Below are 18155 nucleotides of genomic sequence, written 5' to 3'. Positions count from 1 at the left end.
ATACAGTGCATGTCCCATTGGCACGGCTGCACCAGCACTGGAAAAGTAGATAGGATTGGGCCCTAAGTCATCCTTGATGCAAGTTATGTCAATTGAATCTTATGCCTCCCAAGTATGTTATACTGAAAAAATTTAAAAGGTAGTACAGGCATCCCCACTATATCTACAGAGGTTGCACCTCCCCCGCCTGCAAATACAGGGGAACGCTATATAAATATAGTAGCAGCCCCCTGCAACCTCCCCCCCCCACACCCATTACTTTTTTATTAGAAGCAGTTGAAGCATGTGTGTTTCTTGTTAACAAAGGAACGTTCTTGCTTAACTGAAGAATGCAACATGCTACAGATAGTGTTCCTGTTAACATTTGGTTAGTCTCCCTCTAATGTGCAGGCTGGTTGCCTGCATGTCACGTTTTTCAATTAAGCAAGTATGTTCTTTTTTAACAAGAAACACCCATGCTGTATTAGCTACTTAAGAAAAACAAAAGTATTGTAATGGGTGCGGGGGAGGGCAGGATCCGCAGATAATTGAAAACTGCAGATAACCAGGTCCATGGATAGAGGGGATGCTTGTATATTATAGAGACATAATATTCATTCTAAGGTGGTATACCTGTGGCCTGGTATAAGTAGACTTAGGAGGAAGGAAATATTAGAATCCACTCCTAACATTACTGATATCCTATACATGGTTAGAATGGAAGTGTGCTGCCTTAGAAATCGTGGTTTGAAGTGGGTATGCAAATCCACATAACAAGGAGAATTAACCATAGACAACATTGGTGCAGACATAATACTACACTATGATTAAGTAAATCATTGAGATATCGGAGAGGACACAAACCTGTTTTCCTGTACTGCATTCTCCTAATCATGGAGATTGGGAGCTATACCAAACTTATGATTGTGAGAGGGGGAGAAGCCAGATATTCTGGTAAAACAAAAAATATTTTGTTTTGGTCAGTTAAGGTAAAATATGTACTGTTAAGTCACTTCAGAAATCAATTATTAAACAAGAAAACTTAGTCTATTGCATATAATGCTTTTTTTTTTTTTTTTACAAAAAGTTTATGTTTAAACTTACCTATGTGGAGCTTTTTTTCTTGGCCAGTCATATTGTACATGATCTTTGACCTGTAGAATAAATTTTAGCTTCTTTTTGCATATCACTTTTAAACTTTTAATGAAACAGTGTTAAAATGTAAATACATTTGTATAAATATATGGCATATGAGATTTACAATTGCAGGCATATTATTGAAGATTAATATAATGCAGAAATACTGTGCCAGAATTCATGAGGAATATATGAAATTTCCATCTAAAGTAACATTTTTGCAGTCAACTTTATTTTTGAGGTTTGTTATCTTCTGTTCTTAGAGCCCCACCTTGGATGTTGGTGGGTCTCACAGGAGTAGAGCAAGTACCTCAAGAAGGAGAGATCTTGTGGTGCGTAATTGAGAATGAGCATGCTTTGGTTTCTTCACATAATATGTTGTGGATACTAATGAGAAATGCTGATGAAAAATGTGTTGTTAAAATGTGAGTTCTGAAACTCACAGTGTAATCCTATGCAAGTCTACTCAGAAATAAGCTCCATTGAGTTCAATGGAAATTACTCCCTGGTTAAGTGTGTATATATAGGATTGCAGCTTTAGGGTGCAAACCTGAGGAGGAGATGGGCCAGCGCAAGTCCCTTTTCCATCAAGCACTTTGCACCAACTTAGGAGCAAGGTGGCCAGGGCATGACCCACTTGGCTGGGGAACAGGCAAATCTATGCCAACCAAGCTAGGCTGGTGCTGGTGTTGGGGGGGGGGGCATGGGGAGGGCAGGAGGGACTGGTTTTTGGGGTGGGGAATGAGTGGGCTTGTGGGTGGCAGGTGCAAGGCCAGGATCCAGCACTTATACAATATCTTATCCCCATTTCTGTGCAGTCCGGGCTCCTTGGATCTGCGCCACCTCTTTAGGTGGCGCAGATCTGAGTAGCCCTGTTGGATCTGCTGCTGCTTTATCCGGGGTAAGGGGAAGCGGTTTTGGCCCCAACCTCCCCTTTCCTGTGCAAGTTGGGTTGGGCTGTTAATCAGTTAAGTGAGAATTTGAGAGAGAGAGAGAGAGAGAGAGAGAGGGTGGGAGACAGTTATGGAAATTTGGGACACTTAAAATTGAATCTCTTAATGTAAACAGTAGGTGTCTGAGATGGTAGTCCTATGCACACTTTCCTAGGAGTAAACCTTGCTGATTGCAGTGGGACTTTATGACTAAATATGCATGGAATTATGCTGTGATTTATAGAGGTGCAAAGACTAGTATAACTTATAAAAGTGAGGGAGGAGCAGTTAATTTTCTTCCTTACAGTGCAGTATCTTATCTTGTCCATATCAGGCTCATGTCCAATGTCTAAAATATTAGTAAAATAGCATTTGCTAATTAAACTGGAACTAATGAGCTTGCTTTATCACTAACTAGCAGCCACCAATTTTACTTGTGATTGCATTCAGATCTAACTGCAAACCATGGTTTGGTGTTATAAAAATGAACTGGCATGAACCTTGGGCTTGCAGTTCCTCTTCTCTCCATCCCATGTGAATGACTTTCAGAATATCTATTCCTGGTCTAGTGGCAACCCACAAATTGCCATATTTCAAAATCTCAAGCCATTTTTTGATTCTGGTTTGAGGGCAAAGTATGGTCTCTGCAAACCATAGTTTTAGTTTGGACAAACAACAAACTGTATGGTTTGCCACAAACTAGGACCAGAAGCTTCTCCTGCTCATTCTGCTCATGTGGAATGTGTGGAGAGCATTCATACAAGTCCCAGGGGCTTGTTCCTGCTTATATTTGTATCTGTCAAACTGTGGGTTGGCATTGTATTTGAATGATCTCTACAACTAATGGTTTGTACTGTATTTGAGGATGTTTTTATTTTTTATGCGTTTGGGTCTCAGCTCTTTTCCCCTCTTATTAAAAATGTTTGATATGCAAAATGTCCACATTCCGTGTATAGACAATATTGATTCTCTTCCTGAATCAATACAGTAATGTGGGTACATTAATACACACGAATGGTTCAGTATGAATTAGGGGTTCATAGTTGTATTTTTTGTCTGGTTTAGAACTGTTATAACCATGTGATGCAAAATTGGGGATTAACTCTGCTTTAATATGATGCTCAACATAATGTGCAAAAACATGTTTTTCTGTGCATTTGCTGAGCAAGCTGCAAAGAATCATTTGAGCAGCTTTCTGTATGTCATTTTTAATGTAAAATATATTTGAGGCATGTATCTAATTTATTCAGTTACATCAGGGGTCTCCAAACCCCAGCCTGGGGGCTAGATGCAGTCCACGGCGAACCTCTATCCCAGTGATTTTCAAACTTTTTCAGCTCATGGCACACTGACGAGGCACTAAAATAGTCAAGGCACACCATCGGTTTTTGGGCAGACAAGGCACACTGCACTGACAACAGGAGCTCACATCCCCCAGTGGCCCTACTAACAAATTAACCTCCCCCAAACTCTCACGGCACACCTGCAGACGATCTGTAGCACACCAGTGTGCCATGGCACAGTGATTGAAAATGGTTGCTCCATCCAGCCGGTGGCCAGCCTCTAGTCTACCGAGACCCTCTGGCCCACTCAACTGAACATGAACTGGAGCTGTACTCTGGTCATGTGCAGAGTGTTCTGAGGGCTGAGGAGGTGGGGGAATGGGAGTTCATTTGAGCTGTGCTTTATTTCTATGGTGTGTGTTGGCGCTTGGAGAAATCCTGATGTATTTATTTAAATTTTATATTTAACATTTTTTCCCAGCCCTCAACATTGTGCCAGATACTTGCACGTGGCCCTCTGACCAAAGAGGTTGGAGACCGCTGGGTTATATGTATCATACCTTTTAAAAAAAATCCCTGTTGAATGCAAATCAAGGATCAGCAACATCCTACTTCACTGAATATTGGAGATAGTTTACTTTCTTTAGATTTAATTAGGAGGTACACATGGATTTGCTCATCCTCCCTCTGTATTTGCTCATCCTCTCTCTGTATGTTTCTTAATATCATGTATCTATATGTGTCCCCCTGTGGTGCTGAGTACTAAGACACTGTGAGAAAGTGACCTCATCTATGGTTTCTGTTTCCAGCATCACCTGTGTTGTTGCACACAAAAGCTTCTCAATGAGTGGCATTGAGAAGAAAAATAAGCACATTCTGTATGTTACAGAGTACCAGGCTAATCCATGTGCCATTTCTGAATTATCAGTTGTGTTCTGTTCCAAATTTTTTCCCATTCAGTAAATCGGTGGTTTACAGTGTTTTAGTAAGGTATGATGTCAAAATGATCACATAGTTTTTACAGTTGTATCTTCTGTGGAGACTACTGTTCCTCATTTGTAACTGTCTAAATTTCTACTCAACAGAACCATGCTTACAGTGATTCTCATGGTGGGAAGAAGTCTACTAGCTCTCATAAAGATCTGTTGGTTAGTGTTCTCAATGGGGGCTTGCTATCACTTTATCTTTACAAAGCTTCTTTGTACAGTGTTTCCCTACATGCACTTGGTATATTGGCTATACAAGGTGTATCCTCTTATTGAAAGAAATTTGGCTTACTGCCATTGTGTAATGTGGGCAAGTCAAAAGTATGAAAATGTGAACAGATTGGTTGACATTAGGGATCAGTGGCTTAGCTAATGATCGTGTAGCCCGGTTCCAAGCTCAAAATGTTGCCCCGGAAGTGATGTCACAACTGGAAGTGGCGTCATGCATGGGCTTTTTAAAAAGTGAAAATTGGGAGGAACCCACCTCCTCTCCCCAGCAGCTTGCCACCCACTTGCTCTGCCTCCCCCAGTCAGTGGCATAGCTAAGCGATCTATCTGATACCTGGGGTCAAAGATTTGTAGCCCCTCCGCAGACAAAATCAATTTTAATTAAGTAAATAAAAAGTCTGCCCTTGATTGGTTCGAGACACTGTGCTGGGGTGAAGAGGAATGGTTATTCTCTCCCTGCTAAATATAACAGGAGCATCACTGGAAAAAGTGCCTTTTACCCAGTTAGCCAGGGTAACTATATTATGATATATGGAAATGTGAGCTGACTCATATTAACACCTTGCTGGTTTCATGCTGTATCATGATAGCATGACATTGCAACATGTCAATAGCATAATAACATGTCATTGGCTCTCAGAACAATCAATCTCATGGGTCAGTTTTGAGTTAAAGAAATCCACTTTTTGTTCCATAAGGCAGTTGTGTTTTCATTTTCTGGTTAATTGGCCATAACTTTTGATATAATACAGATATCCCAATTTGGTTTGATTCATTGCATTCAGCATTAAATTACCTTTCCAATGATATATAACATGATGGTATTATTCATACATACCAAGATTGTCATAATTTTGGTCACTAGTGTCAAGCTCAGCTTGTTGCCCCCCTACAGCTTGATGCCCAGTGCAGCTGCTACCCCCTGCACCCTCTTAGTTATGCCACGGTTAGGGATGGTGAATCCTGCTAAGAGACTCCTTGAACCTTTTTGTTAGCTATCATCTTGCTGGTGTGCAAAACCATTTGGAGTCTTACGTGGTATCTGTATTGTCGTTTTCATAAACGTTTCTGAGACTTAAAAAATTGCTTACCTGAATGTTGAATCCATTTGTTTCTAGGAAAAAGCATAATAAAGAAAAGCATAATACGGGAAAAGCATAAACGGGAAAAGCACAATAAAGAAATTTAAATGTAAAATGTACCCTCTTTTCTAATCATATACAGTCACTTTCACTTGTGTAAAAAATAGGTACAAACAGGACAATTCAAGATACATACTAGCTGTCCCTAAAGAGTGGGTACAGTATGTTGACCATCTTGGAACATAAACAGCTGCTTGCTGATCCAGATTTAATAGTATTTCTTTGTCTCAGAACATCTCAACTTCTTGTGTGTTTTGAATATTGGAGAAAAGATAAATCTTTTGAACTGCTGGTTTGTGCTTGAATACATTTTTCAGTTATTGGGTTTTTGTTTTTATTTTTTGACAGAGTGGATTTTACCATGACCAAAGAAATTACAGCAGCCTTAGATATAGCAAACCACATTCTACATACCATCCTCGGGTTTGTTTGGATTTTTTGGGGGGTGTGGCGGGATGAATGGGGGTGTGTGGTACTGAGAAAACCTTTTCTTAATGACTTGGTGCATGGTAATTAACATCACCCTAACAGAAATAATTGCTTGAGTTTGGTGGTACCTGTAGTGTTTGAATGAATGAATAAGTTTGGGGGAGTCACAAGAGAGCACATGTGACATGGCTTTGTCTTGTGTAGGTTACCGTTGTGAAAATAAAATTGTAGGTTAAACATAATGCTTTTTATTAATTCAGACTTGCATCCACTTAACCTTTGTGATATTGCTGGACTGAAATTGTTCTATATTACAACAGTACACTTGGCATACTATTTCCGCACTGTAGCCATTCTGATGCATGACTAGCTGTACTGAAAATTTATTTGTTGAAAAAGTGGAGACTCTTGGATATTAACACCTAATTAAACAAATAAGGTATTTTTAACCTAGTATCTTCTCGTTCTTTGTGTTTATTTGGACTCCCTTTATGCTATAACAATGCACTGAAACCTAAATTTAAGGGATTAAAGAGGAAAAGGGCTGTCCATTAAATCCAAATGCCTATAGTTGGTGGACACCCGTGGACGTGGACGTGATTGGCTTTGAAAGAAGCAGGCAATGTCCATTATTTCTGAAATCTGTTACCTTGAGACCTTTTAAATTGAGGGTTCCCTGTATTGACGTTTTTCATAAGTGAGTATACACAAATAATCAACAGAGTGCTTCATTATTATAAAACCCAATGTAATACAATGTCTTATTCTTGTCATAGTCATCTTCTCTGTACAGTGATCCTGTGGCAACAACTAAGAGTTACAGGGTTAGTATAAGGTGATAGAATATTCTACTTTTAGATATTGTAAAGTTCTTTAAATCTAAAGACAATACTTTCCTTTTATATAGGCATCTCCAGATGTAAACACTGGTTTGATAAGAAGTGCCAGTTTGGTTCGTATGCCAATCTGCATGATAGTCTTTGCATTGCACCTTAACTAGAAAGCATTTTATGTTCTGCTTTGGAAAACGTTGACTGTAGTGTGCAATAATATAAAAATTGAGAAAATCTAAAAAGCGTTGTGCAGAAAGGTAAATACGCATGCTGCAGAATGTGGAATCTTTGATTGTTTAAACCAGGGGGTAACCAATTTCTTGCCATGTAAAATGTATATCATAGTGCCTGTGCATTTCAGTCCTTGCCTGTGCACCTGTCCTTGGTGTTCAAGCTTTATCATAATCTCTCCTATTGGGCTGTGGCTGGGAGCCGTGATTTTTGCAACTTTTGCCACCAGTTCCATAGGGTGCCCATCCATATGTGTGCATCTAGTGCAAGTTGCCTCTACAGGCTGCTTTGCAGCTTTAGTTCTTTCAAACTCATCACAAACCCAAACTATTGGGCATTCCTACTGCCACAAGTACTTGAGAGTGCAAGAGTTGGCCACACCAGGTGGGCCCTCTGACATGGTCCCAAAGCCAGGGCTAGATTGGGCCATTGCCACCCAGAATTCACTTATGCTATACTTCAGTATTGATTTCAGCTTTACCTCTTAGTTATATTTTTACTGTCTTAAGAATGACATGAAACAACTTTATGTAGACATGAAGCACAAAATGAATGGTCATAATCAAGAGCTTATTTTAGACTCATCCATTCTTGTCTGTTTGAATGCACAAAGTAATTTTGTTATGGCCTGGCTACTGATATCACCCCCAAGTAGGAATTGAGTGAACTGATGTTAACTAACATTTTTGTTAGAAACAGAAGTTTATATCAGTTTTGTTCTGCAAGTTAAAGCAAAATACCAATGATATTTGGGTAGAAGTTAATGTGGACATCATCAGGAGATTGATAACTTTTCAAAGTTCTCAAGCTTTTTTGCATTGGGACATACCAAAAATTTCTTTCACTTTACCAGCTATTCAAGCCTCTGTCGCTGTAGTGGTGATTGGGCACTCCCTTGGGGGAGGGAGCAGCACCCTCCCCCAAGTAGGAGGTTGTTTAACTATTGCTGCATATAACCTAATCTGATCTATCAGTTTCACAAACCACCAAAAATTGGGTCATGGTCCTCACACTCATAGTTTGAGAACCACTGGCTTAGTATAAAGAAGTTCCAAGATTAGTGTGACTAATGAGTAGGGACCCATGGTGCAGAGTAGGGACCCAAGGTGCAGAGTGGCTCGAAGGAGGGAGTAATGGTTTAAAGTAAATGATAATCTGAAAAGTATAGCTGTTTAGACCATGGGTAGGATTGTCAACTTCTAGACCCGCTGCTGTAAAAATAAACCTATGGACAATCAGACAAAGATTCCTTGGGGTTAAGACTGAAGAAGATAATTTTTGGGTTTTGTTAAAGGCACAGGAGTAGGACAGTCATGAAGTTTGCATTCCTGGAATCAAGTGGAAAGGAGTCGATAATGTAAAGTCAGGATGGCCTAGTATAACCTCAAAGTCCCTCATAGTTGAACTGGGCACTGATGCAGTTGGATACAGAAAATCCCACATGGGCAGAGCTCCATTGATTGAGTGGAAGGTTAAGAATTCTAATGATGGTTTGCACAGGGAGTGTGGCTGAAAAATATATTGTATGCTTTCACAAATCTGTCAGAATGGTTACCTTGGTTTTATGCCATAAATATGTGTGATGCACCACTGTCATGGAAGTTATTTTTAGAACTATGTGCTAGTGTATATCATGCCAGAAGCTGTTGGTTGCTGATTCCTGCAAAGTTGAGACAGCGCAATCCTATCTTGCGCTGGAGCAAGCAGGATAGGAGGCCTGCACTATATGTAGCAGAAGTTAGGGCCCCAAAGTGGCTCAGCCAGACATAAGGGGGAACTCTTCCCCTTACCCCCGGGTAAGTCACTGCAGCCCCAGTGGGTCTCTTCAGACTTGCGCCTTCTCCAGAGGTGGCATAAGTCTGAGGATAGTGGAGTGGCTTGTAGCTTGTAGCCGCTCCACACTGCTCAAGAATGGGGGCTGGGATTCAGCATAACAGCCGGGTCCCAATCCCGCCCCGCACTCCCCGTTTGCCCGCCCCTGGGACTACCCTCCATCTGCACTCCCCTGCTCTGGAATGTCTGCCTCCTGCCTCCTCCTCGCTCACCCCAGAGTCTCCCTGTCAGAGTCGGCACGGAGGCTGGATTCAGCCTCCACGGGCCAACAGATGTCCCTGCACTGGCCCAGCTGACTCTTGAGGAGGCGTAAACGTGCCTTATGGTATGCGTGCCTTATGGTATGCTCCTTGGTTTGCGCCAGCCCAAGGGCTTATTAGGATTGTGCCCTCAGTCCTGTATCCTGGGATCTGTCTTATGAACCTTGAGTTAGTACTTAAAGCCCTGACATGGTTGATAGACTTGAAGAGATATTGGATGTGGCTCAGCTTAACCTTTCTAGAGTTAGATAATTAATGGAGGGGGGGGGAAGGAAAGAGTTTTTTTTTTTTTTTACATGGTGAAATTTTGGCTAATCAACTTCACCCTCTTAGCTGTAATGTGGAATACTACAGTTGTGTTGAGGTTAGCAAACCCAATTGTTCATTTGGGAGGGGGTTGTCTTTTCCTCTTAATGGTGTTGCTTTCTGTCATGGCATGGAATGTATTCATTGTTTCTGTTTCTTAGAAGTCTAGCAGGCTTTATGTTTATGATAGCTTGTTAGCACAACATGAGAAGTGAACAAATTGGTAGTGCTTGAGAACTTCTGTGTTAAATTCAGAAACATTTCGGCATGATAACTAAAAGTTGCTTGTGAATGCTGGGAAATCTTTGGAGGTTTTCAGCATGAGATGGAAAAGCATCTCTTGGGGAATAGGTAATAGGCATAATTTATGCTGTTTTTAAATGAGTTGTATTGATTTATTGTCAAATTTAGTAAATTTAGTATGCTTCAAACTGATAACGTGAAAGCAATAATTACTATATTTGCAGTGCTCATAATCTATTTAAGCTATGAAAGATGGGTGCTGTGGTAGGAAATTGGGTGCAAAAAAGAATAATTGTGTTCATAAAAATGTTTAGTGACTATTACTAGGCAATACTAAACACTCTAAGGACTGTTGTGCCTGCAAATTTACAGTCTTCAATTTTCACCCCTTCAGAAAAACATTGTTTAGTGAAAAAATGTACTTTGGTGAAATTGAGGTGGTACTGCATGGTAGCAGTTTTTATGAGGCACAGAGATACTATAGGTTGAGTGTCACTAATCCAAAATACTCTAAAAATCTGAAATTTTTGGAGCACCAATATGATGCCACAAGTAGAATATTTCATGCCTGACCTCATGTGATGGGCTGTACTCAAAACGCAGGCACGCCAGTATTAATTATACACATAGCCCGAAGGTGATTTTATAAGTTGTATATGAAACATAAATGAATTTCGCGTTTAGACTTGGATCCCAACCCTGGCATCTCATTATGTATATGTAAATATTCCAAAAGTCAGAAAATTGCAAAATGCATCTGGTTCCAAGCATTTTTGATAAGGGATATTTAACCTGTATCTTTATCATTCTGCAATACTGTAAATACAAACACTATTTTCTTTGTTCTCTAGGCATCATTATGTGGTGATGGATTATATAACTCATATAGTTATCGTACTGTAAGTCTACAGGGCTTCCTTTTGATTTTTATGAAATTTTTCTACAAAGATAAGTAGGTGAAAAATCAAACCTTTTTGCAATTTTGTTTTTAGCCTTCTGAATACAGTTCTTATTCAAGAACAAGTTCAGCACGAAGTAGTCCAGTGGTGAGAGGGCCTTTTTTTTGCATGACTTAAATTTTTTTCCTTTGATTAATGCTGTCCTATTTAATCAATTGCGTGAGCCACTTTGCTGATAAGTGCATGGGTTGCAGATATCTAACTTGTTTTACAGAAGCAGATGCAATAAAAGGGAATAAAAAAAATAAGCAGCCTTGGCAGTCATTTTAGGTTTGGGTATATTGTACTATTGCAAATATGTTGGATATGGGGTATGAAGGAACTGTAATAAGAAACCTCAAACCACAGTAAAAATAAAATATCTATCAAAATTCATATTATGTTCCAAGGAAATTAGAAAGAAGAAAAAGCACAATGTATTTAAATATGCATGTCAGGGAAGGCACTGCTTCAGTGTTTTAGCAGAGAAGAAGCCAGTTGCTGAAAGTTCCAGCAGCAAACATGCCAAAACACATTCAAGGATCCTTGTGCTTAATCTTAAGAAACCAAGTTTGATGTCAGAGGACTGACTTATCAGATGAAAGGAAACTTGGCCGCTCCATTCCACCCTTTGGCTAGCTGGTTGATTAGCACATGTCAGCCTCAGTCGAAAGCTTGAATATTGTTTCTGGGAGAAGCTCAGACATAGAGAAGGACCAATATACATCCAGCCACATGGCTGTTTAGGAATGGCATTTCAGGCAAAAGGCTATTGCAAGAACCTTTTCCATCATCTTCCTGGATGTTCCATCATCATTCCAGTTGCAGAGCCCCTGGGAGATCAGAAATGTCCAAATGCAAGGAAAAAATAGACAAAAACAGTACATTTATCACTGGGTTGTTCTGAGAGTTACTGAGGGTATTTGCATAGTGCTCTGAGTGCTTAGAAAAAGTTAATACTAAGTTCGAGGCGACTTTTATATACAGACATTTGTAAAAGCTGTTCTCACACTTCTATGGCCAAGAAACAAAACCTTGGATGAGATTATACAGGGAGGTGCAGCTGTGAGTGTAGCTGTGATTATACAGAGAGGTGCAACTAGCAGGACATTAGGAGCAGGGAGCAGGGTTAGTCAATTGAATCCCCAGGTTAAACCCCTTTACTTTCTTTCATATAAATAATTTTAATACACTCCTACGCAGTAAAATAAAGCAGTGCACTTGGAAGCATTGAGTACAAAACCTGCACTTCACCCAATGTGCAGCGGCAGTGAAGAAGGCCAGTTCTATGCTTGGGATCATTTGGAAAGGTATTGAGAACAAAATGGCAATAATGCCATTATACAAATCGATGGTAAGGCCACACCTGGAGTTTTGTGTCCAGTTCTGATTGCCACATCTCAAAAAGGATGTAGTGGAAATGGAAAAGGTGCGAAAGAGAGCGACTAAGATGATTACTGGGCTGGGACACCTTCCTTATGAGGAAAGGCTAAGGTGTTTGGGCCTTTTCAGCCTGGAAGAGAGGTGCCTGAGGGGGGACATGATTGAGACATACAAAATTATGCACGGGAAGGATAGAGTGGATAGAGAGATTCTCTTTTGACTCTTGCCTAACACCAGAACCAGGGGACATCCACTAAAATTGAGTGTTGGGAGAGTTAGGACAGACAAAAGAGAATATTTATTTACTCAGCATGTGGTTGGTTTGTAGAACTCCTTGCCACAGGATGTGGTGAAGGCATCTGGCCTAGATGCCTTTAAAAGGGGATTGGACAATTTCTGGAGGAAAAATTCATTATGGGTTACAAGCCATGATGTGTATGTGCAACCTCTTGATTTTAGAAATGGGCTGTGTCAGAATGCCAGATGCAAGGGAGGGCACCAGGATGCAGGTTATCTGGTGTGCTCCCTGGGGCATTTGGTGGGCTGCTGTGAGATACAGGAAGCTGGACTAGATGGGTCTGTGGCCTGATCCAGCGGGGCTGTTCTTATGCACTGGGTAGGTCAGTTTTCATTGACTGGAATCCTGCAGGAAGCAACAAGTGTGACTACGTACAAACCCACTGAAATGCACGGCTTTCACTCCTCTCTGGGGTATTGCACTGTAGTAGCCACCTTTCCACCTTCAATGTGCTGGGCAGTTTGTTAAGAACAGACAGTGCTCAAGGCATTTTGAAGCTGCTATTTTTTAACATGTTGCATTGGCTTCCATATTTTAGTATATACATGACTTGTATTGTGTACGTTACTAACTCTGTTTCAAACAAATGGTTATCATATAGTAAATTAGTTAATTGTCTTTGAATCTTATAGTTTACAGATGATGAAGCAGGAAGCACTGCATCCTCTAACCGTGCTATTCGAGGCCGGAGGGATAGCGTGGTGAGCCAGGTTGCATGACTGTTGCATGTTTCCTGTGTTCTAATGTTATCAGCTCTAGCACATGAAGTTCACAGGCCTGACTGTGAAATGAATAAAATAGTTTTCATGTATTCACATATTGTGCGCACGTAATAAGTCAAATTAGTTTTACTCCATTTTGTTTTATTCTTAAGACAGAATTGCATGATATAGGTGGAGTATGTTTTTCTGCAGATTTTACATTCACGGATCTGGCTAAATGTGAGTCCCCCAGACCCACACTGGGCTATACTCTGCCCTGACTGGATTCTCTGAAGGCAACCAGAGAGCTTTCTGAAGTCTGCAGAGGCTGTGCATGTCCTCCCATTTCAGAATGGCTCATAGAGGTGAAAAACCATGGTTTTCTGAGGGAAATAGGAAGTAATGTCTTTATGCCTTTTCAGGCATTCTGAGGCCCAGAGAAGACCCCAGAGGACACTCTCTAGCCTCAGAATGCCTTAAAAGGCATAAAAATGTCACTTCCAGTCGGGAAACTGGAAGTCATTTTTTTTACTTCTACAGTCTATTCTGAAGCCTGCAGAGGCTGTGCACATCCTCAACAGGCTTCAGAAAGCCCTTCTGAGGGCTTAAGAGGCAGATCAGATTTCCTGATCTGCTATTTTTTTATATCTGCAGGGGGTCCGGGAACTAATTCCCTTCGGATACCGAGGCCCCACATGTACTTGCATGTTGCAGCTCAGAATACAGTACACATATGCCTTGAGTTGTTAGCTGAGTTAGCCCTCTCTGTGTATCCCTCCCACTGTGATTGGTACACTTTCTAGTAGCACTAGTGTGTGCTCAAGACATTGCAGTTCGTTCTTCTATGGAGGATATACATAGGAATTAAACATATATGAAGCATCAGTGACCTTAAACATACTTTGTATATGAAAGCTATTTTCCCTAGAATTTGAAGCCAGGGAAAGTCCTGTATACCTTCAGAACCAAGAGCAGTTGTCTGTTTTGATGCTTGAGGATAGGCAGCATGTGCTGATCTTTTATCTAGAAAGGGTGAAGAAATGGAGGAGGGCAACAGTGGGCATGCATGTGTAAATATAGGGATTTAGATATCGTAAAGGGATAGAAGTTGTTAGGATTTCAAGTCGAGTGGTGTTAAAATAATGTGTAGATTTTTCTTTCCTATTCCATGGGTCCAAAGCAGGTCATATGCTTGCACTTTGTGCTTGAACTCTTCGAAGGAGGATTAGTAAATAGTTCATGCATGTGACAGTTCGATCAAATATCCTCCCTGCAATTGTACTTTAGGCTCTTGTGTGCTTGCAATTGCATGAAAGTAATTTGCATAAATCCGAAATATACATAGAATTGCAGTAATTCAGCTTCTCTTCTGTGAGTAGTTTGGTAGTAGTGATTAAGCTAATTTCAGTGTGAAACCAAGGGTTCCAGTGACATAGTCTGAAACTACAGAAATATGTAAATCAGTCAGAAGGAAGAAAAGCATTATTCTAGAAATGAAAATATAGTATTATTATTATTAACAGTATTTATATACCGCTTTTCAACTAAAAGTTCACAAAGCGGTTTACAGAGAAATATCAAATAACTAAATGACTCCCTGTCCCAAAAGGGCTCACAGTCTAAAAAGATGCAAATGAATACCAGCAGACAGCCACTAGAACAGACAGTGCTGGGGTGAGGTGGGCCAGTTACTCTCCCCCTGCTAAAAAAAGGAGCACCCACTTGAAAAAGTGCCTCTTACCCAATTAGCAGGGGTCTTACCCAATTAGCAGGGAAAATATAGTACACTTTAAAATACCTTTGACAGAAAAATAAAAATAGTATGACCAAATTTCTTTTTCAAAGAAGGCAAATTCATATTGCTTCTCTCTTCCATGCCAGTTTTGTTATACTGGATTTTTGCTTATAGTTTTCCAGTGCTGCCAGAATGTAGAAGTAATACTTTCCCTTTCCAATATATCAGTAGGTCATTAGTAGAAATATCCTAGCTTTACATTTCTGAAATGTTTTATTCTGTCTTTCATTTTTCTCTCCATCTGTGGTCTTTTGTCATTGAAGGCATCAGACTTTTCTGATCATAGTGAAACTGCAGCTGATTATTTTAGCCGCTCGAATCGTAGGGGAAGCATTGTTTCTGACTTGGATGATGTCAGCATTCCAGACATGAACAGTGTGAGTGTGATTGGTATTGTGCTGATGTCATCACTGTTGTCTTTCTAGTGATTCTTTTTCTTTGGAAGGTGGTGCTAGCATTCTAGTGGTGTTTGCTGGCTTTAGTATAACAAATAATGCAATTTGTTTTGTTCCTTGTGGTGCAAAACATTATACAGTTATAAATGTTTGTAATATATAATTCAACTTGCATGGCTAAATTGTAGTACTTTACTCTTTTCACTAAATATGGAGTTCGTGTGAGAATTTCTGCTTGGTCTGTTGCAGAATGTTTGACTTTAATGTGCATGTCAAGTCTGAAGTTTGCTTCAAAACACTATTTTGTACTGTGGGTTGCCTTGTCTTTGTTTAGATTCACTCATGAAGCTTCTGTACACAAGACATTTACTCTTAAACAGATTTTGGAGATAACTTGTAAATATTGAGATTTCAATACAGTAATTTCCATTTAGTCTCAAACATATAAATGGTTGCATGATTTAAAGGTATGGTAAGATTTTGACAGCAGTTATTGTAATTGCAAATTAGCTTTTTGGGAAAGTAATTGTACCGCTAAAGGTATTGCTAGAAATTTGAATATCTTCACAGTCCAGTAATCCATAAGCATGTCAAATCTGAGCTGGTAGAACATTTGTATATGAAAGGGAAAGTGTAATCCCAATTTGATGAAGGTTGATGATGTGCTGCACGATCTTAATAATTCTCTGCAGAGCTTTTTTGTCCCCTGCAGAGCAATTTCCGCACCACACCAAGATATCATAGGTTAGGACACTCTCAGTGGTGCAACGATAGTAAGACGCAAGCAGCTGTTGTGACAAATTTAACCTCCCAAGCTTCCTCAGAAAATACGTATATCTGCTTTTGTGCCTTTATTAGCATGCTGGTGTTAATAGTCCATGAGAAGTCCTCTGTGATGTAAGTACCTAGGAATTTGAAACTAGCAACCCTCTCCACCACCTCACCATTTATGTATAATGGTGTGTGTACATCCCTCTTTTTCCAGAAGTCAATTATAAGTGCTTTAGTTTTTTGATAAGTGAGAGATTATTTTCTTAAGTGAGACTGATAGATGGATTGTCTGCCTGATGACTCTGTCTTATATCACAAAGGTCAGCAAGACTGTTTTTAAATTGCCTCACAAAGGGACTGTTTTTTTAAATGGATTTGCTTTAATGCGATTTTTGCCATCCATGGGAGTTCTGGGAACAGAATCCTTGTGAATAATGAGAATCAACCTGTACTTTAATACTTGGAGTTATTTGCCCCAAATAAAATGCTGTAGTAGGATCAATGAAATTCAAAACTCAAGTAGCTTGGCAGAATACTTCGGTTGTTCATCACTGTTACATCATCAATATTTTACTTATGTTTATTTCTGCTTAATTCAAGGTGTGCAGAAGACACACCCTTAAACATGTATACTTAATGTAGGCCTTCTTAGAGCGCAAAGGTCTAGACCAGTAACTATTAGAAGAATTGTTTACAAAAAGCCACAGATGCACAGGCCCAGAAGGCCACAACTATGATCTCTCATTGGAACTGTGTACTAGCTACCCCTTGACAGCACTTTTGCGACACTCCCAGGCAGGCGCAAGGGCTTGCATCACCTCAGGGCACAGTTTGGATTGCACACTCAGTTACTTCACCTAAGAATCTTATAGGATTATATGGGGCAAAAATTTATAATTACCCTTGGCTTTGGAGCCTTGTGATGTTTGTCCTTCATTCCACTACATGGTATTCTGCCTTGCTGAGAGAATTGTTAACCAACTGGTACTGTGTACTGTGACAAGTCACCCCCATTCCAGTCTCCATTTGGGAACCACTGTGCTAGCTTGCACCCAGAATTGCAAGTTTAGTGATTCTCTTGTCTCCCCCTCTGTTGTTTGTGTGGAGCTCTTCTGTTTTTTTATCTTCCTGTTGGATGCCCAAGTTTGACTCCCACCTTCCTTTACCAAACACCCTTGAGCAACCCAGCAAATCTTCTAGAGGGCCTATAGTTGGTCAAGAGAGTTTCTTCAATGAAGGACTAGCTCCACCACCACAAGTGGTGATGTACTTTCATGACCTGTTCTTAGGCTCACCCCTTGTCTGTAGTCCTCAATTACAGGGAGCCACTCCCAATTGTAGCCTTTTACTACAGTTTGAACCACCTGTACCCTGTTCCTTCTCTCCCCACAACTCTTAACTTTCACCCCACCTCTTTCCTTCCCTGCACCCCAAGTCCTTCTATTCTCCCAAGGTTCTTCTGGGAAGCCCAGCTAATCTGTCTCTCCCCCCTCCCCACATTCTGCCCCTTCTCTTTAGGAGTTCCTCTCTCCTCCCCTCTCTTCCTTCCTTGACCTTAGAACTGTTTTCCTTAGGGCTCCATGGTGTACACATGTTAGTTATATAATTCCCCTGTATATGTAAGGTGAATGAGTTAGGATAGCAAGTCTTATTCAAACCCCCTGTTCCTGAGCACTTTCAGTAAACTTTGGTGCACTTTTAATTCTCGTCTCAGTCATCCTTTTCACAACTGAATTGCATAGACTTGCAGGTGGCTAATACACTGGGTTCCCATGCACAATTGTATTTCCCTGTGTACTTATGCTACTTGAGTATTTAAAAGGGAACGATGTCCAAAATGTGGAATCTTCTACTGCCTGTACATAATTAACTAAGACCATTATCAAAAGAGATGGTGGTGGTGCATATGTGCATGAATTTTTCTCTTGTGACAGATCCTTACACCTCACTGAATACCAGGGCCAACTTGGGGAGGCAGTGATGATGTTACTGGAAGTGGGGAAATGGAAAAGCTCCTGTGATCCTGGCCTATGTGTGCACAAAATATCAGAT

General features: G+C 40.3%; 1 protein-coding gene across 7 annotated transcripts in view; it reads left to right on the top strand.

Moving 5' to 3' along the window:
* LRRFIP2 (LRR binding FLII interacting protein 2) overlaps positions 1-18155 on the top strand; it is a 68288-nt gene that overhangs the window by 23059 nt on the left and 27074 nt on the right. For 4 of the 7 annotated variants that reach the window (XM_066627761.1, XM_066627757.1, XM_066627758.1 and 1 more), the window contains 9 exons: positions 1380-1448; positions 4417-4479; positions 6036-6110; positions 6893-6940; positions 7024-7068; positions 10674-10721; positions 10815-10868; positions 13074-13142; positions 15201-15314. The exons of 2 other annotated variants lie outside the window; for them this stretch is intronic. In XM_066627761.1, coding sequence (XP_066483858.1) covers positions 1380-1448; positions 4417-4479; positions 6036-6110; positions 6893-6940; positions 7024-7068; positions 10674-10721; positions 10815-10868; positions 13074-13142; positions 15201-15314 — 585 coding nt within the window. The remainder of the gene's footprint in view (positions 1-1379; positions 1449-4416; positions 4480-6035; positions 6111-6892; positions 6941-7023; positions 7069-10673; positions 10722-10814; positions 10869-13073; positions 13143-15200; positions 15315-18155) is intronic. One more of the 7 variants, XM_066627760.1, reaches the window with a different exon arrangement.

This window comes from Tiliqua scincoides, chromosome 5 (genome assembly GCF_035046505.1).
Source record: "Tiliqua scincoides isolate rTilSci1 chromosome 5, rTilSci1.hap2, whole genome shotgun sequence".
Lineage (NCBI taxonomy): Eukaryota > Metazoa > Chordata > Lepidosauria > Squamata > Scincidae > Tiliqua > Tiliqua scincoides.
This window is presented reverse-complemented; position numbering and strand designations above follow the sequence as displayed.